The 27,751-nt window shown below is 36.3% G+C and overlaps 2 protein-coding genes across 5 annotated transcripts; both read left to right on the top strand.

Annotated features, from left to right (window-relative positions):
• Positions 1–4,010: 4,010 nt before the first annotated feature.
• On the top strand, positions 4,011–9,434 carry LOC306843079 (mortality factor 4-like protein 1). 4 transcript variants are annotated; one of them, XM_079374333.1, is made up of 12 exons: positions 4,011–4,165; positions 5,163–5,209; positions 5,520–5,587; positions 5,752–5,838; positions 6,005–6,085; positions 6,253–6,278; positions 6,543–6,631; positions 6,742–6,843; positions 7,601–7,689; positions 7,849–8,021; positions 8,288–8,372; positions 9,020–9,434. In XM_079374333.1, exons 1-12 carry the CDS (start codon positions 4,126–4,128, stop codon positions 9,102–9,104), a joined length of 972 nt encoding a protein of 323 aa, XP_079230459.1. In that variant the 5' UTR covers positions 4,011–4,125; the 3' UTR covers positions 9,105–9,434. The 4 variants fall into 4 exon arrangements, with proteins under 4 accessions (XP_079230459.1, XP_079230460.1, XP_079230462.1 ...); XM_079374334.1 differs by having other exon boundaries at positions 8,266–8,372; positions 9,020–9,429; XM_079374336.1 differs by lacking the exon at positions 4,011–4,165 and adding an exon at positions 4,242–4,816.
• A 1,397-nt stretch (positions 9,435–10,831) lies between these two features.
• Positions 10,832–27,490, top strand: LOC306843366 (uncharacterized protein). Its single transcript, XM_079374813.1, has 16 exons — positions 10,832–10,987; positions 11,914–12,041; positions 17,145–17,233; positions 17,754–17,818; positions 18,630–18,687; positions 19,532–19,602; positions 19,757–19,863; positions 21,006–21,187; positions 21,787–21,824; positions 22,327–22,407; positions 22,522–22,549; positions 22,678–22,718; positions 24,043–25,236; positions 25,374–25,502; positions 26,656–26,721; positions 26,830–27,490. The coding sequence occupies exons 1-16, from the start codon at positions 10,952–10,954 to the stop codon at positions 26,899–26,901; spliced, it is 2,385 nt and encodes a 794-aa protein (XP_079230939.1). The 5' UTR covers positions 10,832–10,951; the 3' UTR covers positions 26,902–27,490.
• Positions 27,491–27,751: the final 261 nt, after the last annotated feature.

Here is a 27,751-nt window from a genome sequence, read left to right as displayed (position 1 = left end):
ATCTGTATTTTGGTCTTTTTGTTTGACCTCTGGTTGCAGAATGAAGGTTATTTTCAGGGTGTAATGAAATCAGCTCTAACAATGAGAAAAAAGGGTTATTTCTCAGGTGTGCATGGGGTGAGTTATTAAATATTTTAAACTGTTAGAAATGTTACAAGTGCTAAATCGCTAACACACAGAAATGAAAAGTAGCCTGTGTTTAAAATTACTTTTCACTTGTGGGTTATAATTTGATTTGTGAAAAGCTGGTATTTAAATCAGCAGATTTTCTTGATTCATTTGATATTAATTATGAGTATTTGTTCATCACGAAATGCAAAATGTTACAACTACAGTGAGCACGGTCACTTTTTGATATATTTATATTATGTATTATGTATTCATATAATATTGATTTCTACTAATAATTAAATTTATATTTTTAATTATATGTATAGAAATACATTTGATGTTTTATAAAAAGTTTCTGGACCAGTAGATTTCTAAACTACTTTCAAACAAATAAATATGACAATATTGTCAAAGTCATACAAGGTTATACTGTGTATTTTTCAGTTGAAAGAAATCCATAAAAATAGGGCAGATGTTTTACTTGTAATTTGAATTTTGTAGTGCATTGCGTTTTAGAGGGTTTTTTAACAGCGTATTTTTCTGATATTCTATTATTTCTATATTTTCGGGGTACTGTTGAGTTTCATCTGAGTTTAGGTAAAGAATAAATGCAGAATATGTTTTGTTATGTTTCAGTTTTGTGTTATATATTTGTGCTACACTGATAAAAATTATTTTGTAGTGAAGTAAATACTATGGAAAAACAAATGTAATTTCTATTAAATAATTTAGTTCAGCCAAGAATAAAACAAAAATAGTAAATTCTATATTAGTACTCAATTTAAGCTTGTAGAAATAAAATTTGAACATAAGTAAATTTTATTTGGAAATGTTTGTTTAATCTTTAAATAAATATCAAAGTTATCATCCCGTTGTTCCCATCATGCACTGGGGCATGAATAATTAAGGTTTTTCAAGTTGAATTTACCCTGTTTTAAGGTTGATTTTGTTGTTAGGTTTAGTGCTGCTTTGTGACTCCATTCAGAATGACCCATTCATACTCAAACACTACCCACTGATTGTTAGCATCATTGTGTATTGTGTAGAAAGTAATGAGGTCTCCGTGTTTATTTGGGTAATTACTCTATTGAATAGATATATTATCTTCAAAAGGATAATAAGCTGTCTACTTGCTTACTTGCATGTTTGTAACTGAACCACATGCTGCAATAATATGTTTTTGCAGTGCTACATTATTTGAGTAGCGTTAACCGTGACAATGTGAAATGTACTTGAGTATTGCAGACAGAGTACACTTATAACTAAGAAAAAATTACTCATCAAACTCTAACTGGCCAGGTTACATTTACTTATTTCCTTTAACTTTACATAACTTAGTTGAGAAGATTTACTTAATTCCATACTTAAATTTTACTTGTTGACTTTGTTTGCATTTTTGTGCCACTTACTATCCACTTACTAATTTTGGCAATTGGGCATTGGTGTGTAGCCGGGACGCTGTGTTTCCGAACGTCCCACGGTGGTTTCGTGTCGATCAGAGTAACGGTTTCTAAGATATTGGCAAATGTTTTTAAGCGCTAAAATGCAACTTAGCACAAGCCATAAGGCAAAATCGGGCAAGTTTGGTATCCCTGGACTCGGCAAGGATTCAGGAGTCTAAAAAGGTCACTCTTGTGAAAATAAGTCAACCCCACCCAAAGTTATAAGCATTTGAATATTTGACTGTACCACTAGGTGGCGCTGTTTCGAAACTTCTCAGGCTCCTTCAGGGCATCGTGCTGATGACACATACCAAGTTTCGTAACGATACGTTAATGCGTTCGTGAAATATAGCATTTTACTACAAAATTCAACATGGCTGACGCCCAAAATGGCTGACGTGGGAAAATTGGATATGGTTGGACTCGGCGTGATGTACCGAATCTAAAGAGACCATTTTTAAAACCATTCACAAGTTATAAGCAAAAATATGCATTTTTCATATCTCCTGAGCACTAGGTGGCACAGCGCCGAAACACTTCAGGTCACCTCAGGTCATGCTTGTTATAAGACACACCAAGTTTCGTGTCAATCCGTCAAACCCTTGCGGAGATATAGCCTCACATCCATTTTTGCGTGTAGTATTCGAGAATGCTTGGACGAATCGACTTGAATTCCATAACTTTTTGCCAGCATGGTCTGTAGATGATCTGAACCAATTTTGGTGAGAATCGGACGAACCGTCTAGGACAAGTTCGACAAAGTAGGTTTTACAAACAATTGAAGATAGCGAAAAAACTAAACCTTACGATTTTTGAACTCGGCTTGAGCCAAGGATTGAGAGGAAAGAAGAATTTTCATTTTGTGGCTTACGGTTCAAAAGTTATTAGCATTTCAAAATTTAATTTTTGGACAAGTGGTGGCGCTAGAGAGTTTGAGTTAGAGACTCCAAATTTGCTGTGGTTACTATTGACACTATCAACTATCAGTGTGCCAAATTTGACAACTTCCCCGCAATCGGTTCTATGGGCTGCCATTCATTTTCCGGCGGAAGAAGAAGAAGAATTCCAAGGGTTTAAATCCCCACAATTCCCACCAGCTGACATACATGTCAAAACTCTCCAAACCAATCTTTGCTCTGCAAGGGCGGGTAATACCAAAACGTGTGTATGTATGAATATATATGTAGAAGCGCACGGCTGGTGGGCAAACCGCTGAGAAAGCCTGTTCAACACTGCTGAACGCGCTATTGGATGCTTAACCATGGGTGACCCTTACAGCAGCAGCAGGGTGTTTAACCGAACCCCTCAGGGTCATGTCACATTTGTAAATCTGGAGGACATAGACTTGACCGCGGACAGGCTCAGATAGCACACGTACGTCTGCAAGACGTCTGTTAAAGATCTCTTGATCTGGAAAGCATCTGCTGTCTACAAACATCTGGCGTCTGTAAGATGTCAGTTTTACATGCATTCTAAATCATAAACATCTTAAAGACATCTAATAGACGTCTATTTGACATCTAAAAGATGTCCTACAGACGTATTGGAGATGAGCAAACATCCTAAAAAATATGTCTTGCAGATGTAAATGCAGACATCATATAGACGTCTCCAAGATGTACGTGTGCTATCAGGGGAGCCCGGTCCTGAGGATCATGATCTCAGTGGTGTACATTCTCGTATGCGCAATAGGCTTAGTTGGGAATTCGCTCGTCCTTTTCATCATGATAGTGAAACACTGCAGACAGAGCACCACCATTAATGCTTTCATCATTAATTTAGCTGTCACAGACCTCCGGTTCATCCTGACTTTGCCGTTTTGGGCGGTGGATACCGCTCTGGATTTCAGCTGGCCGTTTGGAGACGCCATGTGCAAAACATAGCAAATAATTTTAAAGAGGATGGACAGAAAAAAAAAATTAATTCAACTTTTCATTTGTAAGGTTTAAAGTTTTAAAAAGTTTAGACTTTTTATAGTGCCTAATAATTGTCCTAATAATTATAAAACCAAGCTATATAAGACTATTTTGTTGAAAGACCATCAGATAAAATGGAACAGATTTATGAATATGGACCTATTAACTAAATTCAAAGGGATGTTTAAATAATTTTGTAATAATATAAATTCATTGCACCACACACAGACACTCAAAAACATTCATGCCCATTTTTTACTAATTAAAACAACTTTTTTATATGTATAAAATGGCCCAAAAATATAGCCTACAATAAAAAAAATTATTTTACATTTATATTTTACATTGCACATGTAAGACTGTAAGAGATGGGATTCAACACACAAATAAGTATCCGAAAAATACTGCTTTAAATTTGACAGGCTACTGCTCTAAATGATTTTCCGTGAGCAGTGTACAAAATTTGTGACGCTGCGACAGGGTCTGCTGGTTAAACAGCGTTTATTATGGGAGTCATAGATGGGAGTCACCTGACAGGGGCGCCAAAAAAGTGCGTCATAGAAACGCAGCGCGGCGCCTTCACCCTGTGTGAATTAAATCGGAGCTGGCAATGCCTGGATTTGATTTTCCAGCTATTTTTATTGTTTAATCTGTGAATGGCGCCTAAACAGGACCCTAAACCTAAATTTCAAGAAGGTGAGATTCGCTATAGGGAAGCTTTGTCTCCTCGGTTGTTCGGCGTATCCTCTCATTCAGCCGCGCAAAGGAAGCGGGCGCTGCCACCGCACAATGGCGCGTGTACACAGCAAGATGTGTATAGAAAAGCAGTTTTAGCCGAGCAGTGCTAATTGCTTGCTATAAATTGTGCAGATTTGTTTATCAGCAGTCAAGCGCACGCACGACTGCACGTTAGTGTTTTCTGTTATACGTAGCAGTCTTTATGCATGCGCACAGCTGCGTGTTTCTGGAACAAAACATTAGCTGTTGTCTATGTAGCCCATTAGCTTGTAGCAGGCCTTGTTTACAGGAAGCTCACGTTATAACATTGAAGTCCTGGCGGGAATGGTTATATATTGCCATTCATAACATAATGCTAGGCATGTCAGCTTAGAGCGGTTTTAAATGATTTATGTTGCTAATGAGACTATGGAGTCAGGCTTCAACTCATTAAACAACCACTAGAGAGGTCCGGTTACTGAACGGAATACAGTGACCGTCTAAAATGATTAGTTTATGAATTAATTGCTTCGATTCATTGAACAAAGGACCGAGTCTTTCGATGTGTAACGCGGATTTGACTGATGGGGCGAGTTTATTAGCTAAAATGTGAACAAATCAAACTTGATTGTACGATTTTTTTTTTTTTATATACACACAGGAAACCTGTTTAGTTGACTAAATAGCATTTTATTAAAACTTGCGGAAACATTTTAAGATAAGACTTCATTTGGAATTATTTAATAGAAATGCAAATTATGTTTCGATTTTAAATATGCAGGCAGAAATTGGGAAAATAGCATAAACCTTTATATTTATGTATTTTTAAATGAATTTTTGTGTGTTATGACTTATTTCGTGCACATGTGATCATGTGCTTAATCTGCTTATACACGTTTTCATGTAATTAAATGCTCTTTATTTACCTATCTACCTGTGGTCGTCAGTACACCTTAATGTTTCTGATGTATTTCAGGTGAACGAGTGCTGTGCTTTCATGGGCCATTGCTATACGAAGCTAAGGTATCTGTCTGAATCATCCATGTCATTTTGCATCCTTCAAAGGCCTGTTTGATATTTTTTGGTAGCAATGACATGAAGGGAATTTCGTTTTTTAGTGTAAATGTTGTCATTTTGTGGATAAGGATTTATGCCTTTGATATTGTTTTCTGTATTAAGTTGAATATAATAGGCTCAGCAACCATTTAACTTTTTTTTTTTTTTTTAAATCTCAGAGCATAAGATGTTTTGTCATCCTCATTTATTTTCATGTGAATGGGCTGTTTAGATTTAATTATTTGGATGTTTATACGTATTTTGTCTTTCCTCACAGTGTGTAAGAATCAATATCAAGGACAAACAAGTGAAATACTTTATTCATTACAGTGGATGGAATAAGAAGTAAGTCTATGTATTCTAGATGCTGTTTTGAATGGATGAAAATGCCGTGGTAGTTAGGACACATTTTAAAATCCCCATGTTATATAAGTTACAATGTATTTTCTGCCAATTACTATGTGATTTGATCACCTAATTCTAAGAATGCGTGGACAATGTCTTTCTAGTTGGGACGAATGGGTTCCTGAAAGCCGTGTGCTCAAATATGTGGACAGTAACCTGCAGAAACAGAAAGAGCTTCAGAAGGCAAATCAGTGAGTAATAAAGTTTAGAAAGAACACGTGGCATAAAACAGATCTTTCAAAGAAATCAATTCATTAATGCACAACGCTTCTATGTCCCTATTATATTTTATCAAGAAATGTGATGTATGTTTATCTTTTGATGAGAGAGGTTTTAATGCAAAATATTGTTTTTCAGAGACCATTATGTTGAGGGAAGGATGAGGGGTGTCGCACCGAGCAAGAAAATCGCTGCTGTGCAGCAAAAAAATGTAGATGTGTGAGTGTTACTTTGTCAGCTTTTACTGTTTGAAGTGCCCTCAAATGAATTCTGCTTCTTGCCTCACCTAGATTTTTTTTTTTTTTTTTTTTAAATGAACTGTCAAAACTGCAAACTCATGTTTACTGGTGCGTAGTTAACCACAGGCTTTCTATTCATTTCTCTAGAAAAACAAAGAAGAACAAGCAAAAGAGTAAGTTCCTATTCGCTATGCAAATACTGATGTATTTTGACCTGCCAAAGCAGTTTGATTGAACCTTCTGAGTATAGATGTATTTAAATAACCATTTAAAGAGTGTCACAGTTAGTTTACACATGTCATGTTGTTCTCAAAGTTGTATTTGTCAAAACGTTTAAGTAGTTGCAGATGCAATAAAATTCATACCTTATTATACATTGTGGATAGGGGTCATTGATTATTAATTGATAACAATCTCTTGTCTTGTTTGCTCCTCAGCACCAGGTGGTGGAGAGGGCACTAGCACTGGGGACATGCCTCACCCCCCACGCAAGAAGAGGGCACGTGTTGACCCAACTGTGGAGAGTGTATGTCAGTTCAAAGCCCATTTAAATTATTTAGAGTTTCTCTGAGTTGGTGTTTTAACAGAAGTTAAAAGTGAGGCTGTTTTTGACTCCCAAACTGGTTTTGTATGCAGGAGGAGACTTTCATTAACAGAGTAGAAGTGAAGGTAAAAATTCCTGAAGAGTTAAAACCGTGGCTGGTAGATGACTGGGACCTGATCACTAGACAGAAGCAGGTAACGACAAACATCCTCCCATGCTCAACCTAATCCAACTCCTGCATTTCGCTTCATTCAACTATATTGCGTAATAATTAAACTACAGAATGCTGTCTAAAGCAGCAACTAGACAGTTATATGATAATGAACAATTTTTCCAACTGCACATTTGCAGAAAATTTCCTGGATATCTGCATAAATTGGTCGTACAATTAAATTGAGTTTTGAAATATAATGGTAAGTTCAACTTCACACCATGTCGTAATTAGCGTAATTGCTAGATGACAATCTGTGACGTTCTACTCTGTTATTTTCAGACTTGGGATTATGCAATTCTAGGGCGACCTGAGTTTTAAAGGCAAGAAAAGCAAAAATAATCTTTAAAGTAAAATTAATTTGTAATTTGAGTAATCAAATAATAGACACAACCACAATCCATCAGGGAAGCAGTTGTTAAGCAAGTAGATTTAGTAAACGTATAGTTTATTTAGTAGGACATTAGATGTATTTAAATATGTGCTAGACATGTTTAAGTATTTTTGGTTTATTTATTTTTTTAGATTACTGCAATATTCAGACATTAACGGTAGTCATTAGTTTTATGCATTATTGAACAACAATATTATAGAGGTAACTACTGAACTACATTTTACTGTTGATACTTCCATCAGAGTTTACAGTCGTAATCTTGTAATTACGCTAATTCTGACATGGTGTGAACACGCCTTAATGTGCATTGTGAAAATATTTGTGGTTTTATTTCTTTTTTGTTTAGCTTTTTCACTTGCCTGCAAAAAAGAATGTAGATGATGTCCTTGAGGACTATGCAACTTACAAGAAATCAAGAGGAAACTCTGATAACAAGTATGTTTGTATGCCATATGTAAAAATCCTTTTCTTATCCAGTTAGTTGAAATCACCATTGTACAAATGATTCATTTGTTGTGTAAATCATCCCTATTGTAGAAATTCACAAATAAGATGTAGAGAGAGTTTCTAAAGAGATACTTGATCTCTACTCAGGGAATTTGCCGTGAATGAGGTTGTTGCCGGAATCCGCGAGTACTTCAATGTCATGTTGGGCACGCAGCTCCTCTACAAGTTTGAGAGGCCGCAGTATGCAGAGATCCTAGCAAACCATCCAGATACATCCATGTCGAAGATCTACGGAGCGCCGCACCTGCTGAGGCTTTTTGGTATGAACTTAAATGCTAATTGTATTTTGTACCTTTAAAATCAGAGCAACCAGTCAATTTCAGATATTTTGGAAAAAACAAAATGCTAAATGTGAGTTTTGAATGCTACAAACTTGTTATAGGAAGATGCATATTAATCCATGCCCATAATCACATTCTCAAAGCTTAATGTAAACATGAAAATATCGTAAATTATTTCATTAAATGTTTTAATTGACATTATTACTAATTTGGTCCTTTATAGCCTCTTTTGTGTCCTCTGACAGTGAGAATTGGAGCAATGTTGGCCTACACACCTCTGGATGAGAAGAGTCTGGCCCTGCTTCTCAGTTACCTACAAGATTTTTTAAAGTAAGCAGAAATCTGTGTTAATATTATTTAGAATTTGAGCAACTTTCTAAGGCTGTTGGGTTAGTAACAAGACATTTTAGCTGCTTTTCCACCATCGCGCTGAACGGTTCTCTTTTCATAACCATTCCATTCCGCGCCGATCCGAGCCTACCGGCACAGTTATGGTTTCGTTTTCCACTGTGGGGCTGATAACGGATCAGGAGGATGATCAGAAATTTCTTTAGATTTTATTACTAATTTGTGTTTACATTGCTCAAAATAGCGTGCTTGGCAAGCTATGGAGAAACTAGCAGCCAGGCAACAGACAAGTGACAGATCCTGAGTGGCGACGTCACGCGTACGCAATCTACAAGCACGGCTCGAATTCAGGGCCGAGAACGGTTTGTAATCATGCCATGCCGTACCAGGCTCACGTGGAAATACAACTGGAACCGTTCCTGAAAGTTCTTAGAACCGTTCGGCCTGATAGTGGAAAAGCGGCTTTTGTGATGATCTTGTGGATAGTTTTCAATGAAGCTGGCCTAATGTCAAGTCAAAACTATGCAGGTTATGAAAACCATTTAAGATCGGTTTATTTAAAATCTTTAAGATTTTAAGATCTTTATACATCACTTGCAGAAAGTAACTGACTTTTATGCTCGATTTAGGTATTTGGTGAAGAATTCATCGTCTTTGTTCAGTGCAAGTGACTATGAGGTTGCACCTCCAGAATATCATCGCAAAGCTGTCTGAGGCCAAAGGCAGCAAGATGTTTGGTGCTATGTTCTGAACCTCATTTTTTTTTTTTTTTTTTTTTTTTTATCCATTCATCAGTCTTGTGGAAGATCTTAGTGGCCACAACATCAGTCAATATTGATTCAGTACTTTAAGGATGCTGTCTGGTATTCCAGATAAGGATTAAATCTCTTCAGAAAGCTGCTGGTAATTGCTCCCATTTTATTGATCAGTTTTTTTTGTTCATGTATTATTGATAAACAGAACCTGGTCATGTATAGTTGAAATGCTGCATTTTTTTTTTTTTCTTCAAACATGTCAGTCAATAAATTGTTCTTCTCAGCTGTGACTCTGCTGCATTTTTTTTTCAACTACACTAGACTCTTGCCAGTTTTCATAAAAAAAAAAAAAAAAGTTTAATAGCTTTAATCTTGATGTTAAAAGTAAAGGTTATGTAGCAGTAGCAATTCAATGGTGTGCAGCCACATTAAAGCAGATGCCATCACATTTGAAAATATATAGTCCAAGCCTCTGTTTTTAGTTCTTTGCTTGCTTCAGTCTAATATACATTTGGGGGGTTTGCAATGGTAACTTGAGTATGTTGTCTGAAATATATTATTAAATTTAAAGAGCATGTTACAGTACTGATGAATGTCATTTTACAGCATACTGCAAATGCAGTACTGGCTAACTTGAGTGTAGCTCAGCTTCACCTAACATACTGCAGTGACCGTTAAATCACTTGTCGAACTGCTTTGTGAGAAATACAATGGCAAAGGCAATGAATGCGCTCTATTTGGGCGGCTGCTGTTACATAGAACATATTTTAAGGGTGGAATGAATTAGGTCTTTCAAGAGGCTCATGTTTGAAACAGGTTTGTCTACTGATTCGGTGAGTTCCCAGACTTGAGCTGGAGCCACTCAAACATCATAAAATGTCAGACATTACCTCAAAGAACATAATACTGGCGTTTAATGTATTGGAAGTAGAAACAGCATTGATAGTATTGTTCAGTCTTTCTGTGCTTCAACAAAGGAAATGAATCTCCTTTTGTTAATATGTTCAGAGGGCTGATACATGATACCACAAAGAGGATGGGATTCGCAGGATGGGATTCATAACATACACAAGTGGCTCTTCTGTAAAGAAGCTGCAAAAAGCTTGGCTGATATCTGGAGCTGCAAGCACCAAATTTTGTTTCTTCTTTTCCTTCTGTTTGTGTTTCAGAGACAGTAAATGAAAGATATTGGAAGCCAAACCAATCTCTCACACAGACACAAGGTGGCGCTATAATGGATCATTCATACGTTCATTAATAACTCAGGAACCTGAAAATTACTGGCCTTTATTTTGTGCAAGCAATGTCTTTAAAACATGGTACATATGGGCAACAGGTCCGTGGTAGCGCATATATCTAGGTGTTTCCACAAAAAGTGCGATATCATAAATACATGCTTATTTAAATCATATAATGAATTTAAAACATAGCCATATTTCCAACCAACCACGAGGACGCAACTGTGTTTGCAAACAGGACTAGCTCGAAGCTGTATCCAAAACAAACACTCATTGTCGAGCTGGTTTTGAAGGCATCTGCAGAGTCTTTGGAATCTGTAGCACACAAATCATGTGAATCAGCTTTTCTACGGTATGACCTTCATACGGAGACTCCCAGTGCACGCCGATTGGCTCATAGTTACACAGTTTTCCTGACGATTGGTTCATGGGAGTGCGTCAGGTCTCAATACAGCCTGAACCTTGTAACCGAGGGGTGGAATGAAGTTTGCAGGCAAACTTTGACAAGAGACGCAAATTTGGATATCTGGACAAGTGCACTGGGCTTACTTACTGTTACACTGGAACTATGAAAAGTTTAAAGCAACGACTTAAGAAAAACGAGGTAAACATTAGATACAAGTTTTACTGTTTCGAAAAAGCTTGTCAAAACTTTGGACCAAGCCCATAATATGTCCTCAATCTGAGCGTGTGTAATAATGGGGCTGTGGGTGGTCAGTCTGCGCGTGGTTGTACTATAATTTGCATATTAGTTTGCTGAACAACCAGGAATGAATTATGTGTATGTCTAAAGTGATAAGGACTCTGCTACTCGTTTATCATATCTTCAGAAATTACGCGAAAGCTCAGTAGTTGATTTTATCGCTGCATTTCACCTATGCTTCAGCTATTGCGCATGAGTGAGTGAGACGAGCAGAGATTGTTTACTGTGTTGTTGCAATGGAATACAACTGTAGAAACATTTCACAAATATTGTTTATAATTTTATCCAATTTCTTTAGGATGTGGTAGACTACGGCTCTTTGAATAACTGTAAAAATTTGGCCATATGGAATTGTAATGCGGTCAACAGACCTGGAACTACTTCATAATGCGGTTATTGAAAATAATAGACAGAAGAGAACGACTGTCAGCCAATCAAAATCAAGAATTCTGCATCACCTTGACGTAAACCAGAGCCGTAAACTACAGGATTGTTCTATAGTCCTGACTGCAGATTGGCCAATACAGCTTTCAAGCTTGCTATATTGCGCAATATAGTAGCAATGCTCACTTTTAAATTATGCATAGCACCATTCTATTATTTTTGTATCATATTGTGAAATTTTAAAATAGTTTTTAAGTTAAAACTGGCAATTTGTTTCTCTTAAATAAACAATTTTAGTTTTTTTTTGTTAAATTAAAGTGTTTATTAGCAGAGCCAAACAGACAATGACAAAACTGATTATACTTCCAGTTGATGGCTCTGTAGAGCTGCAGTAGAATAGGTTGTGGAGTATTGAATATTTTTTATATGTGCCATTGTCTCAGAGTACAGAATGGGGAAAGTATGATGAGCGTCTGATGAAGGCAGCAGAGAATGGAGATATAGAGAAACTCACAGCCACACTCAAGAAAGGAACCAACCCCACCAAACTAGACCCAGAGGGCCATTCTGCGTAAGTGCCACTTTCAAATTACCATCTCTTACGTGATGCTGAAAAATACTGTCCACTCTACAGAGAGCAGTATTTAGTGCTCTTTACAAAGAATAATTCCCCACATAAGTATAATCTATATTTTCTACCTGTATGCAGCAAAACTGACTGACATAACATTTTTGCAAAGACAGCTCATTTTAAAGTCAGACAGCATCCTCCATGGGTCTGTGCTCTGCTGAGCTCATTCCCGCACTATGTTTTGAAGTGGAAGCGAACCCCTCTGTGAAGGGCTCTGGGATCAAGTGGTCTTGCGATCTTTGATTTGACGTGAATCTCAAAAACATATCTCTTTCCTCCCTGCTGGGACTCCTGTGCTTACTTCGTCTATATGCATTTCATCACTCGTCTCTTGCCACAAAAGATAGCTTTTTAATAAAAGTGCAAATGTCCAGCCAGGGAATGAGGGAAAGGATTTTGATAGCCTTATTTTTTGTTCCCTCGTCCTCCACTGCAATGCACAATGCCTTGATTGTTGTTGAATTTGTTTCCAGTAGCTGCTTCTGAATGAAAAGTAGGGAGTCTGTAGCTCTCAACTTTTGTAGGGTTTTTCTTCTTTTGCATTAGAATTGCCTGGATCATGAGTGGCACATATACGCTAACCTAAGTCTTTACTGCTAAACAAATTTTGAAGCAATTTCACCCTTAATGCTATTTCAATCCCACTTATGCATTGGTTTACTCTTACATTTTACCCTTAAGGATAAGCTATCTTCCTGTATTCCTCCTGCAGACTTCTGTATTCCTTTGTTGTATAATTGACAAAGCTATGGCACTGCTTCCACAATCTGTAATGAGATCTTTCCTCCATGGGCCTGCCGCACACTTGTGGTGATAAATACTAGTATGGGATAAACAAAACACACAAATAAATGTTGAACCTCCACCAAGTATAAGTATATATATTTTTTCAGAATCAAGCTAAAAAAATAGGAAGTTTTTATTTTTTTGAAAATAATGTGAAAATATGTGGTTTTCTGGTCCCCTCACCTTGCCTTGCTAAAACCGGTTGAATTACCTAATTTTCACTGTTTCGTGTGAATGATTTTGCTTTGCAGCTTGCTTTTTCATGTTCAAAATTATGACTTTATTCTCAAAATATAAATTTAATCTCATATTGCAAAGATTTGATTCTTGTGTTGTTACAACTAGTTTTGAATTTAATCTCAAAATATTGCAAATTTAAATCTCAAAATCCTAGGACTTTATTCTCAGACTTTTGACTTTATTATGAAAATATTACAACTTTATTCTTGTATTGTTAGGAGTTTATTATCATAATACTGACAATCTCAAAATAATATGACTTCAATCTCATAATCTTATTTTGTAAAAAATAAGATTTTGTATCTTTTTTATATGGGACTAAACAGTAATAGCAAGACTATATCCTCTCTGCTTGCTTCATAGATAGAATAAAAGTAGGCTCATGATACAGGAGGCAACGTTTTGAGCAATTTTGGTGGGCAACTTTTTTTGAGCAATGTTGATTTTGCACTCTTCCATTGAGAATGGGTAACAAATTTCTATCTGGATATTTTCGATCAGCCGTGGGCCCTGTGTCTCACCTGGTTGCTCATTGACTGCAACATTTCCCAAAGTTGCCCAGCAACATTGCTGAAAAAGTTGACCCGAGTATCATCAGCCTTAGATTAAAAAACAAATGCTTCATGGTAGTTTAGAAAACAGTTCCTATAACGTTTGCTGCTTCTGTTACTTGGTTGAGATATTCTCTCTTTTTATTTTTATTTTTTTCAAAATGAAAGAAAAAGGCAAGTACAAGGTTTTAATAAGAGCTTAATTTTTTCATACCTGACTAGACAGTTGCCCATACCATCACAGCATTATATCCTATTTACAGTGGAGCTATGCAAGGTGTATAAGAGATTCCTAACTAGTAAAACAGAGAAATATGGAAAGCCAAGAAGTTGTTCCGCAGAGTAAACAAATCATCATACAGTAAATCTTTCTAACCACATAGGTGTTTAACGAAATCATAAATGTGTAGCACAGTCGTGCTCCGGTGATAATATTTTTATGGGAGAGTATTAAACATGGTGTGCAATGTTACATGCAGCCTGTAATTTTCCTATTTTTCTTCTTTTATCTCTTCAGGTCAACTGTTTTTAAAGGGGGTTGTTATGCATTAGGTGTGTCAGGCCTATGACAGGATTTCAGTCATGTCCTGTTTCTGTTAAATATTTTGTACCTGCTAACGTTTTTCTGTCAAATAGTATATGTGACCCTGGACCACAAAACCTATGTCTTAAGTCGCTGGGGTATATTTGTAGGAATAGCCAAAAATACATTGTATGGGTCAAAATGATACATTTTTCTTTTATGCTAAAAATCATCAGTATATCAGGAATTTCCTACTGTATATCAAAACTTAATTTTTGATCAACAATATGCATAGCTAAGAACATCATTTAGACAACTTTAAAGGCGATTTTCTCAGTATTTCGATTTTTTTTGCACCCTCAGATTCCAGATTTTCAAATAGTTGTATCTCGGCCAAATATCGTCCTATCATAACAAACCACACATCCATGGAAAGCTTATTTATTCAGCTTTCATATGATGTAGAAATGTCAATTTCGAAAAATTGACACTTATGACTGTTTTTGTGGTCCAGGGTCACATATATGTATTTTCTTGCCTTGACCTTGCCAGTAAATATGATGGAATAAGGAAAGTTTCACATTTTTTAATTTTAGTTCCTGTACATTTGATTTTCATTCCTTTTAAGATTTATTTTATACTACACAGTGTGTTTATACCCATTCCTATATCTTCTTGATCCTTCTTTTGTCCTCTATTTCACTTTTCAAATAGTCGTAGTGATCTAATAAACACTGATGTCTCATGCAGGGGCGTAGCCATCATTTCAAAAGTGGGGGGAACGGAATGTCTAGTGTTATACCTGTTTTTTTGTTGTTGTTTTTTTCAGTTAACCCTTGTCTAATTGACAGGTTTTATTTTTAAATAAAAAATAAAACCTTTTTGCTTAATATGCTTTATGATTATATTATTATATATGATTGTAAAATAGAAGGAAAGAAAGATAGAAAAAAAGAAAAATAAAGAAATACAACAGCTTGTCACTGGGACAGTACCCTTAAAAGCACATCTTTGTACCTTATTTACCCCAAAAAGTTTCATAGTTGTACATTACGGTACATATTGGTACTCTATTGTACTAATATGCACCTTTTTGAGTATAAGTTACAAAGATGTCCTTATAAGGGTACTATTGTTTACATATTTCAGATTGTATTTTGTGTGTGTTGTATGTAGAGTACATGGCACACAGTAATGGATACTTGCACATTCACATACTTCTTTATTCTGTTCTGTTCTATTATACATCAGTCTGATTAATCTATATTAAAAGAAATATCTTATCATAGACAATGCTGTAAATAATCTTTACCTCTGAAGCCTCACTGAAACTTTCTGCCTCATTCATGCTCAACTGTAATCACTTCTGCCTCTGTCTACAGCAAATAAAGCAGTGTTTGAAACATGTACAGGGAATAGTGACATACAGAAGAAAATAACACATTAAGTACACTGCTGGACAATAACCAATCATTTGTATCCTAAATTATTTTTTAACACTTTAGAATGGGGAACACATATTCACTATTAACTATGACTTTTGCCTCAATAAACTCTTCATTTACTGCTTATTAATAGCTTGTAAGGTAGTCGTTGTAGTTGTTAAGTTTAGGATTATGGGATGCAGAATATGGTCATGAAGAATACAGAATTAATATGTGCTTAAGTGCTAATAACAACCAATATGCAAGCTAATAATTACCTACTGTAGTTAAAAATGATAGCTGAGAAGTTGTTCATCATACTAATGCTATTTTTTATTTTTCTATATTTGACTAATTATGTGTTTTTTATGATTGGTCCATCCTACAAACGCTTGTGTATTATAGACGTTATACAATGTAAAAACAGCCAGGTGTTAAAAGCCACTCTTCTCACCTGTCACTGTGTGTCGCCCTAATTCTGTCCTAACAAATCTAGGCTGACTGTTTCTTGTTCATTCTTGACAACACATAAAAACGTCAAATTAGTGCAATAATGACAGAGCACCCCTAAATGAAGATCGGTCCTGTATCAGATCAGTGTTTGCACACTTGAGTTGGCAGAGTGTCACAATGCTGCAAACGCTGTAAAATCTCAGTTCAACATTATCTTTATTCTTATTTGAAGGGTTCTGATAACATACATACATACGTGTTAAAATAAAAGACGTTACAAAAGATTTACGGAAAAATACACTGAAAATAAATAAGTGCATGTTTGTCCAGGCAGCTTTTTTTTTTTCTCCATATAACTTGCTAATTATTCAACAAGAGCAATAGGCAGAGTCACTCAACATTGTGCAACACTATTCGGATACCACGCCAACTTACGCTGCTTGACTTCTTCGTAAAAAAAAAAGTGAAGAGTTTCTTGCCGCTTTGAACTCATCTCGACCTCTAATGAATGATGGATACAGCGCGGGACCGCGGGCGCGAGCCTGGGCGTGTCGTGACGTCACAAACTGAGTGACTGATTGCCATGGAAACGTAAACGTCATGTATAAATTATCTTGTCTCTTTGAATTTTAAATCATTCTGCATTTATATACATTGCTCCATTAAATCCTCAACATATCGAGAACACAACTGTCCAATGAAAAAGTGCGGGGGACGAATTCATTTTTTTATAAAAAAGTGGGGGGGGGGACGTCCCCCGCGTAATCTACGCCCCTGGTCTCATGCCTGCTTTGTAACTAGGCTCAAGGAGTGGCTGTGTCTATTTTCTGTTGAAACAGGCCTAGGCTGCCATGTTATTGCATGTTTCTTTTCATGTTTCTTGGCTCTTAATACATCCCCATATAATTAGTAAATCACCGGTAAACTCACTTATGTTGTCGATTTTCATAGAAGTATGATAATATTGTCTGAATATACGCACTGATTCACGTTGTATTTAAATACATAAATGTGAACTGTTGATGTTATTGATGGTAATTACACATCTTTTTATGTTATTTTTAAGGTTTCATGTTGCTGCTAGCAAAGGCCTCTTAAATAGTCTAAATGTTTTCCTGGATCACGGTGTGAATGTGAAGGCCGTAGATGCTGCCGGTAAGACTTCCTTTGCATACTCATATAAAAGCGCATATTTTAAGCAGGTCTGCATATGATATTCTGTGGTCAAATGTCTGAAACCACACTGAAAAATTGGGATTCAAAATCTAATTTAAACTTGGAAATAAACAAGAAAGTTTAGACTTTGAAAAATATAAAGCAAAGAAATGTTATGGCTTAAAATGAATACTATTCTGCACTATTTGTGGGTTTCTAATCAAACTATTAAATAAGCAAATTTAATGATTTGAAATTGATGATACTCATATAAGTGACTAGATGTTTCCATTGAAGCCCAAAAAGCTCTTTGGAACATTTTCAAATCATGCTGGAGAACATGATCATCAGGCTTTAGACAAACTTGTAGAGTTCATGCAGCTGCTGCTACCATTACAACATTACAGCAAAAGAGGGATTAACCAAATTCTAAAAAACGTTGTATTTATTACATGCATTTCAGACATATGGACCTAACTGTATGTTTGTTTGTAAATGTCATTGTTGTACTTTTCTGCAGGTAAAACAGCTCTGCATCTGGCTGCAGCAGGCGGTCATTCCATGTGTGTGCAAAAGCTACTGCAGGTACCGTCCACTGCATTCCTCCAATAACAATCACAGGAAGAAAGACTAATGAGAAACCACATTGGAATGTCACAGCGCTGATATCTAACCAGACCCTTTAGCGATCGCTCTGCCAAAGACTGCTCAATGCTTTCTTTCCCTAGCCTCTGTGTTTTGTGTTTTATGTTTTATGCTTAAAGCCCTGTTTATTTGGCTTTCTCTTGCTTTTGATCTCCATATAAAGCTGTGCGCTTAAGGCAGGGCCGGAGCAAATTATTTCTCATTTTTGTATCATAGCAACAATTCTTTTGCTCACAAACACACCATTAAGAATGTGAGGTGTGTTGTCTGGTATGAAAATATGAATTCTTTTGCGTAAGGCTTTGATGTGAATACAGCAATAATTAAATGCCAGTGAAAATGAAGGAAATGAATCCAAATGAGTTTCAATGGCCAGTCAATTGCATTAAAGTAGCAAAAACTAAATAATTAAAACCATGAACAATGTAAAGTATTAAAAGAAGTAGAAGGAAAATAAAATGCACCCTAAGCATCGGTGTGAAAGTTCCATACTATCTTAATCAAATGGAATCTGATGATTGAGCCAAGTTGCACATGTATATTTGCATGCATGATGAGAGCATATGCTTTAATATGGCATTTATGCAATTTACATTCTCTTCAGTTTCTTAGCTTGTTGAGCAGAGAAATATGTAGCCAAACTTAAGCTGTGAAATAAGTCATTTAAGATTTGAAAACACATTTTATATCGATTCAGAATGTATAATATTGCTCAGGTGCATGTGTCAATAATTACTTTCTTTTACAACAGTGTAAATGCCCTCTTGACAGCACAGACATACAGGGCCGAACAGCTTTGCATGATGCAGGTATGTGGATTTTTTGCTTTTTAAGATGTGACAAAATTGTATCTTAATGGAAAATATTAGATCTAGACACTAATGCTGTCATAATAAAATAAAATATTTTATTATTTTTATTTGTTTTATTTATTTTATTATTATTCCACTTAAAATGTTAGTAAAATTTTCATGATGCCACATTTTGCAGACTACGATGTATCGTTAAAGCTTGCTCTTGAACTGTCCTCTCACTCCTGAAGCCTGACATATTATTTAATTCAGATCAAATCCACTATCTAGAAAAGAAATGTGTTCCAAAGCCTTGAAGATGATCGCTTCTTGGCAGCGGATTTGCTGTTTTATTTGAGAAGATGGCAAAACTATGTATAGTTAATATAACATGCTCCACTAATAACTGCACAACAGCAACACATAATTTCAATACCACACTGTAATGTTAGATGGCAGATCTTTGGTATGTTAGAATATAAAATAATTAAATCGAATTGAAATTCTATAGAATGTGAATGTACATTTAGGATTCTAAAGCAAGAAACTTTTTATGAGCATGGCCCTATATAACATCTTATAGAAGTGTTTAATTCAGTTCACTGACATGAAAAGTGTTTATCTGCTGATGACGGATAGCTTACAGAACATACCACAAACAAGGCTCTTGACAATGAGTTCTTTTAGTTTCCTTCTTTCACATTTTGGGCGTGTGTCAGATTTATTGTTGTTATTCTTTTGCGCAGATCTTTCATTATAAATTCATTAATTACTGCATGGTGATGCATCAAGGACAGATATAATGTCTAGCTGTCAAGTTTGATTGGAAAATTATAATGTCTTGTGTCTTATTGTTTTTCAGCATATGTAGGCTGCAAAACCGCCATCAAAATGCTCTGTGACGGCGGTGCATCTATTGATGCTGTCGATGCAGTAAGTAAAATAGGTTTTGAAACAGCAATTCATTTCGCACATTGTGTATGTATAAGAAACTATGTGAGAAAGGGAGATAGAAGAATTGATTTTGAAATTGAAACTGAAAAGGTGTTGCAATGTATGTTGCGTTGACGTTTGGTATTTTTTTCAGGATGGTAGATCGCCCTTATTGCTTGCTGCTAAGATGAGCCAACCAGGAGCATGCCAGATGCTTGTGCAATATGGAGCACGCTCTGTTCTTCGAGACAAGCTAAACAAGTAAGTATCTAAAAATGATCAGATTTTATGTTCTGTATTAATAATGATGCATATAAAAATCAAATCTGTATAACCAAAAGACCAGAAGAGGATGATCACATTTTAAATGCAAATGCATATTTATATTCAGTTCCTGTCTGTATACTGATGTGAATCAGCTTGCAACCCTAATATAAAAAAGGCCATCTCAGGTAATCCCAGCTGCATTGCGCCAGTGTCCTTAAGAAAACCATCTTCTACATCCTTCCATTGAAGTGGCATACAGTTTCATTTGTACACGGAATGCAGAAAGCAGCAGTGAAGCTTCACCATAATACTTTTATTTGCTTTTCATCAGCATTCAATAAAATAGCAAGTGCAGCAACAATTTTTTATCAATATTTGACATTTAATATTTGAATTTAATATTTTATAAGGATGCAAGAGTTAACTTAACCCTTGTGTTGTGGTAAAAAACCTTTACCTAATTTGGTGTTCCTGGTGAAAAATGACCCACCTTGTAAGCATTGCTTGTAAAAGTCTCTCATTACTCTATATTATCACCAAATCATGGATTCAATCTTTTTGGCAACTTGTTTTCTTTTCTTGTTTTGTTAGGCCCAAGCCTTTTGAGGAAAAAAAATTAAATATAAATATCAAACACCGAGGTGCATAATCTCAATGAAGCCTATACATTCAATCATTTCCAAAAATCAAATACAAAACCTGGGCTAGTTGAATGACAAGAAGTTGATATTAAAAACATTGAATCTGATATTTGGTAATGATATAGCATAATGAGAAATGTACAAGCTACTTTTTTTTGTAATGTTTTGTCATTTTTGACCAGGAACATCACAAGTGTATTTAAAAAAATAAATTAAAAAAATCTATCTATCTATATAAGTCAGTAGGTTCTAGATCAATGTGATAACATTAGGAACAGCATTAGATTTATTTAATAAACAATGTAATAATATAGTTTAGAACGTGAACCGCTTTTGATGTGTCATTTAGATAAAGCTCATGCAAGTAAAGACATTGCAGAAAGAATCAGTTTGATTGACATTGTCACATCAGCTGATCAATCTTTGTTTCTGTGTTCTGTTTTTTCTGACTTGTTCCCTTGTTTTATGTTTTGTATTTCTGTGTGTTCCGACTAGGACTGCGCTAATCCTAGCTTGTGAGAGCTCTTGTAAAGAAGCAGTGGAGATTCTCCTGAAGACTAAGGCAGATGTTTCTGCAGTAGACCTTAATGGACATGATGCTTACCACTACGCCAGACTACGTCAGAAACAAGACTTGATCACACTTGTACAACATGCATTGGAAAAAAACACTAAAGGTAACATGTTCCTTGTCAAACATTTTTTCCTGTTTTCTAGCAATATACATTTATAAAGTGGAATGAAATGTTATTTCACCATGTCAGAACACCATATAATCTTGTGACCAGACAGGCTGTTTTTTTTTTTTTTTCAGAAAGGCAGTGCTCAATGGTGGTCTTGTTATTCTTACATGTAGCAATTACTGAACTTGCTCTTGCAGGCGGCAGGTCAGTTGAGATTTAAATTGAGACCTGCCGTATCAACCAGCACACTGTCATTTCAGGGTAATGTCATGTCATTTAAGAGAAGTGCCTGATAGATTCAGATCCAGCTGTGCTCACAGAAACTTCTCATATCCTAACACTAAAAGGAAATCATTTTCAAGAGGTGACTGGTCTGTATTCCTTTTCCAAGAACTGTTTTATTCAAAGAGAGAGGCCTTTCCAAGAGAAAGGTTTATTCCAAGCAAATCACAAAGGTCACTTAGGTCCCTGAAAGATGCTTATTATACCCTTTAAACTTCAATATCTCCAGATGATTAAATGCAGCAATGCAAAAAATGATTAAAAAACAGAAACATCATGTACAAAAACATTTCTCCCAATTTTGTTTTCAGCTAAAGAAACTGCCACTGTTTCACAGAAGATCCAACAGGTAACATTGACATTTAGCTGACAGTTTAACTGTTTAATTCATTTGCATGCATATTCCCAGTCAAATTCAAGTATTTATAATCCAAGACAGGAGAGGCAGTTAACAGCAGCCGAAAAGGTCATTGGTTTGCTGCACTCAAACTATCTTCATCTGTTTATTGATCTTACTGTCATCTAGAGTCTTAAACGCTAATCGCAGTGCACTTTAATTGGAGCCACCCTAATACCCAGCAACTTGATAACGATTGGTGCTGCTCTCTCCTTTTCTGCAATGATGGAAATCAATTTGATTAAATGTAATGTTCTTATGCAGCTGTCGATTGAGAGGAATGCTGATTCTCATGCTCATGTGAATAATTCATGCATATGTAAAATGATAGTTTCTTACTTCTAACACATATGCATGAGATACACGTACTGTTGGGAGATTTATGATTTTTGTTGAATTTAAAATTTATAGATGATGTTTTTGATTGTCATAGTGTTTTTCTTTCCAAATGCAGGCTAAACCCCCATCAGCAGGGATTAGCCGGACCAAAGCCGGATCGGTAAAGACTGAGAAACCTTTGTCAGAGCCACTAACGGTGAGTTTCTTTAGGGGATGACATTTAAATTAAGGCTATTAGGCAGTCATTTTCCTTTGTGGTCCTGTGATCAGTTGTGAATGTCATCAGTAAAGGGTTGTGTCTGAATTACAGAGGGAACATGGCAGTCACTCCGCTGAAGGTAACTTGAACACATGTTTTTATTTTATTTTTATCATGGCAGAACATCAGGTTTGCAATCAGTTATATCACAAAAGCTTTTTCAGGTCTGGGCTCTAATGTTTTAAACATGTTTTCTGTTCTCCGAAGGAAAAGGTGCCAAACAAAGTCAGAATCTGGATTCTACACAGGTAGCCTGTCTAACCTGACTTGATCTGTGTCTGCTGTGTTCACCCAAAAATGAAAATATGATGAAAATGTACTCGCCCTCGGGCCATCCAAGATGTAGATGAGTTTGTTTCTGCATTGGAACAGATTTGAAGAAATTTAGGGTAATATCATTTGTGCACTAGTTGGTCCTCTGCAGTGAATGGATGCAGTTTTAAGGTCAAAACATCTTGGTGGATTTTTTTTTTATTACAAACATTCACGTTTATGATGGACTGGAGATGTGTGAATTATTTTGATGGCACCCATTCACTGCAAGAGGATCCATTGGTGATCAAGTGAAGTAATGCTAAATTTGCATTCGCTTTTGATTAACTATTCCTTTAATGTCCGTGACATTAGTTCTGTCATTAGTTACTCACCCTCATGTCTTTCCAAACCCGTAAGACCTTTGTTCATCTTTGGAACACAAATTAAGATAGTTTTGATGAAATCTGAGAGCTCTCTCTCCCTGCATAGACAGCAACACAACTGAAATGTTCCCAGACCCAGAAACGTAGTAAGTATATAGATAAAACAGTCCATGTGACATCAGTGGCTCAACTTCAATTTTGCGAAGCTATGAAAACTTTTACTTTGCCACTGATGTCACATGGACATTTTTGTGTGAACTAACCCTTTAATATTTAGATTTAATATTGCCTTGATATCTTGCACAATTTGTCCTTTTATTAGGCAATTAAGCTATATTTTACCTTTAAAGGGATAGTTCACCCAAAAATGAAAATTGTCATCATTTACTCACCTTGCTTTCTTATGTTGAACATAAAAGAAGATATTTTGAAGAATGCTGGTAAGCAAACAGTTGCTTACAAAAGTTGACTTTCATTTCCTTCACTACTGTGGAAGTCAATGGGGAACAACAACTGTTTGGTTCTTCAAAATTCTTCAAAATATCTTCTTTTGTGTTCAACATAAGAAAGAAACTTATACAAGTTTGGAACGACAATAGGTTGAACTTATCAATCATTGAGTATATTTTGTGTGTGAACCAGTAAAAATATATATGTACTTGTAATACAAATATTCTACAAGACTTGTTTTTTAGAGGATGTTTTTCTTCTATATTTGTGTATATATAATTAACAGTAGTACTAATAATTTATTAATATAATATAGATTTTTATGCAGTGCATCAACTAATATAGTTGTGATTTTTATAATGAGAGATTAAAAGGTCATATCCTCACTTGACATGAGCCATCAAAATAAAAAATTACTGCAGTTGAATTAAAACAGACAAACAAAGTATTTCCTACTTCAGCATTACCTATGTGAATTATTCAGGTCAGGCCCACACAGTCAGCTCCTGTGCCAGTGAGATCTGCTCCGATGGAGTTATTGCCTGGTGAAGTGGAGGCCCTTAAGAGAGAACTAAGAGATTCAAGAAGGCGGCAAGAAACAGCAGAGGCAGAGGTGCACAGGCTGGACACAGCGCTGGCTTTGCGTGCTCAGGAGTACGAAGGACTGAGGAGAAGCAGTGAGCAAGCTCTGCATGCAGCCCATAGCCGGTCGTGGGAGCTGGAGGAGGCCCTGGGTGAGGTGCAAAGGAGGATGGCTGGCTCGGAAAACCGAGTGAGACAGATGCAAGCTCATCTAGTGGCTGTCAGGGAGCACTTGGTGGAAGAGCTGAGAGTCCAGCTCCAAGAGGTCAAAGGTCAGCGGGAGGCAGCCGTAGCCGAACTAGGACGGATGCAGAAGGAGCTCACCCAGAGCAGGAGGGAGGTGGAGCAGCAGAAGGAGAATCAGAGCTCCTTAATGCAGGAACTTAGTCGGCTTTCCCATGAGCTTCTCAGCAGAGAAGAGCAAATAAATTCACTAAGGACCAGGTTAGCGGAAGTGGAGACACAGCAAGCTGAGATGTTGTGTAAAGAAGCTCAAACCCCATCAGAATGGTGCCCCATTCATGAGAAGAGCACCATGACTGATCTCACCACAGAAACCCCTGAACCAACTATAGATCTGGAGAACTACATTAGCAAGAATGAGCACACAGTCATAACTAGCTCACTGAAAGATGCACTGCAACAGGCTGAAACCAAAGCTGATGATGCTCTACAGAAGTGCCAGAGCACCCAGGAGGAGAACCAGAGCCTGCTGAGAGAACTTCAAGAACAAAAGTCTGAGCTGGACACAATACAGGAGGCTCTGCAGGTCAGGTTTGTTCCTGTTGCCTTAATGGAGGAAAAGGAGAAAGAGGTGGAGCGACTCAAACTGACCCTTGAAGAGAAGGAGAAGCGACAAAACCAGGCCACTGTGAACATCCCAAAGATAAAGGATGAGGGTGTTCAGACAGAAGAACACAGGCAGCCATGCACAAGTGAAGTACAGCATAACCAAGTATCTTCTTCTACAGGGCGTGACAGAGCAGAATGTGAAGTTACTAGATGTGCAGTGAAAAATGTGCAGCCAACTGAAAAAGAAAGCAAAAGTAGCGCAACTGAAGACCAGGGGAGCACATCACAAGATCGAGTTGAAAAGGTGATTATTGCTTGTATATTAGTTATATAAATTTTTCGTGCAGATCCAACCATCCAAAACACTCTGATCACCTTAGGGTTTTTCAAAAGGCACATTTTTTCTTCAGTAAATTTAATTACATACGTTCTCTGTCTCAGTCATCAGTGGAGCATGAGGGACAGAGGTTGGCTCGGGTCAACATCTCGGAACCCATCAACTCCTGTGGATCATCACAGCCTGACAGCTCCCTCCAGGCTCAGGTCCACAGCCTGCAACAGCAGCTAGAGGTTAGTTACTGATTGCTCTGTCCTCTAGGGCTATTTCTTTGAGGTTTTGTTTTGTTGACGCTTTCTTGGACTAGAGACCTCAGTGCTTTTAGTGCAGATTGGCTCAAAATGAGTAATTGATAAGATTCTTTAGTATATTCATTTTACAAAACTTAAAAGGACACTCCACCCAAAAATTTAAGTTCTGTCATGATTTACTCACCCTCATGACATTTCAACAGAAAAGAGGATATTTTGAAGAATGTTTCTAACCAAAAAGTTTTGGTTCCCATCGACTTCCACTGTATTTTTTGTCCATACAGTGAATGTCAATAGGATAGTTTCTTTCCTCCGTGGAACACAAAATGAAAACTGGGCCAACACGAAGCGAGAAATTTATGACATATATTTTATTTTTGAGTGAACTCTTTCTTTAAACGTACAGCTTTTAATAAACCTCATTGGGTTACAAAAATACTTCTGCACACACATACAACATCATAAAACAAAAAGTAATACATTAAGAAACCCAAGACAATAAAAACACATGATACAGTCCCAGGGGTTAGAAAATATTGTTAAAAATATGTTTTGTTTTGATTCATGGAATATTCTGTTGTGTGCTGTCTTTGTAGAGAAGAGAAAGCACAGCATATCTAAATTCACCAAATTCAAATCCGTTTGCTAGTAGAGTTTTTGTGCTGTTGCATAGACAGACATATTTTGCTCTACTCCATGGGGATGGAAATGTGCTGGAAATATGTTACAGTAGCATGTTTCTTAGCAACAAGGGCATCAGTGGACATGAGACATCTATGAGATGGGTTGCTTGAGAGGTCTTCACCTTGGCAGGCTAAATAGAAGCAATTTTTACAATCCCACAGAGTAACATGAAACTGTCCTGTGGTATTAGAAGAAATCTGCAGTGACTGATCAAAAACAGCATTACACATGAATCACTCTTCAGAGACATCTTAACTTTCATCAAAATAACACCCCCCCCCCCCCCCCCCCCCCCAATGCTTTTACAGTAATCCAACAAAACAGAGCACTTTATGACCTGTATTGTCCATTTCTAAATTAAATATGGGTTTATGCATTATTCAGTTATCTTTCGAACCTCTTGGGAAATCCAATGCATTATGAACTCCTTATTTTCTTTTCTTATTGTCAGGACTGTGAAAAACATTACAGCCATGTGCTTTCGGTATACCGAACACGATTGCTCAGCGCTGCACAGGTAACTTTACTTTTGTATAATTTCTATTATCTTATTATCTAATGTGCTTTCAAAGCACAACCATGAAGATGGTAGCATTTCTGCTGAAGCTGTGGTTTTCTTTTGCAGGGTTACATGGATGAAGAGGCCAGAGTGGCTCTTCTTCAGATTGCCAAGATGAGAGAGGAGTGTGTGTGTTGAGCATTCAGTGTGCTGCTGTTGCTGTGTGTGTGTGTGTGTGTGTGTGTACGCAACTGCTTAAACGCAGGGTCTTTTAGATTTTTTAATGTTTTTGAAAGAAGTCCTATGGTCACCAAGGCTGCCTTTATTTGATAAAAAAATACAGTAAACCGCAATATAGTGAGATTATATTTCAATTTAAAATAATTATTTTCTATTTAAATATATTTTTATTTTTCTGTAATGCAAGTGCTTAATTTTGAGTAGCCATTACTCCATTATTTAGTGTCATGTAATCTTTCAGAAATCATTCTAAAATGCTAATTTGGTTCTTAAGAAACATTTCTTATTGTCAATGTCAAGAACATCTTAATAAACATTCTTAATAAACATAAACATTCTTAATATTTTATGGTAACTGTGATACATTTTGTTTTCAGTTCAAAGTTATATAGTTATATATTAGTAATTAATTCTTTAACAGAAAACAAATAATACAATTTGGTGTAATTTAGGTTTCATATGTTCCCCTTTTAATATGAAATGTCTTGTGCAAGCTAATCATTGTTCTTTGTAACTAATTTAATTGGCAAATAAACTATAAAATATTTAAGTTTAGCCACATCTGTTTTTTTGTGGGTGAAGTTAAAGGTCAAGTGTGTGATTCTAATGGTTGACTTATATATGTAGAGGGGTGACACATTTCTGATGTAAAGTTAATAAGACATTCTACTTATTGTAGCAACTAATATCAATAAAATAAAGATAAATGTTTAAATATATATATTTAAAAAAACTGCCACATTGATGATACCCGCAGAATTTTAATTTTGAGCCAACTACTGTTGTCAAAATTGCTCTTGCAAAAGAT

This window comes from Barbus barbus (genome assembly GCF_936440315.1).
Source record: "Barbus barbus genome assembly, chromosome: 23".
Taxonomy (NCBI): domain Eukaryota; kingdom Metazoa; phylum Chordata; class Actinopteri; order Cypriniformes; family Cyprinidae; genus Barbus; species Barbus barbus.
This window is presented reverse-complemented; position numbering and strand designations above follow the sequence as displayed.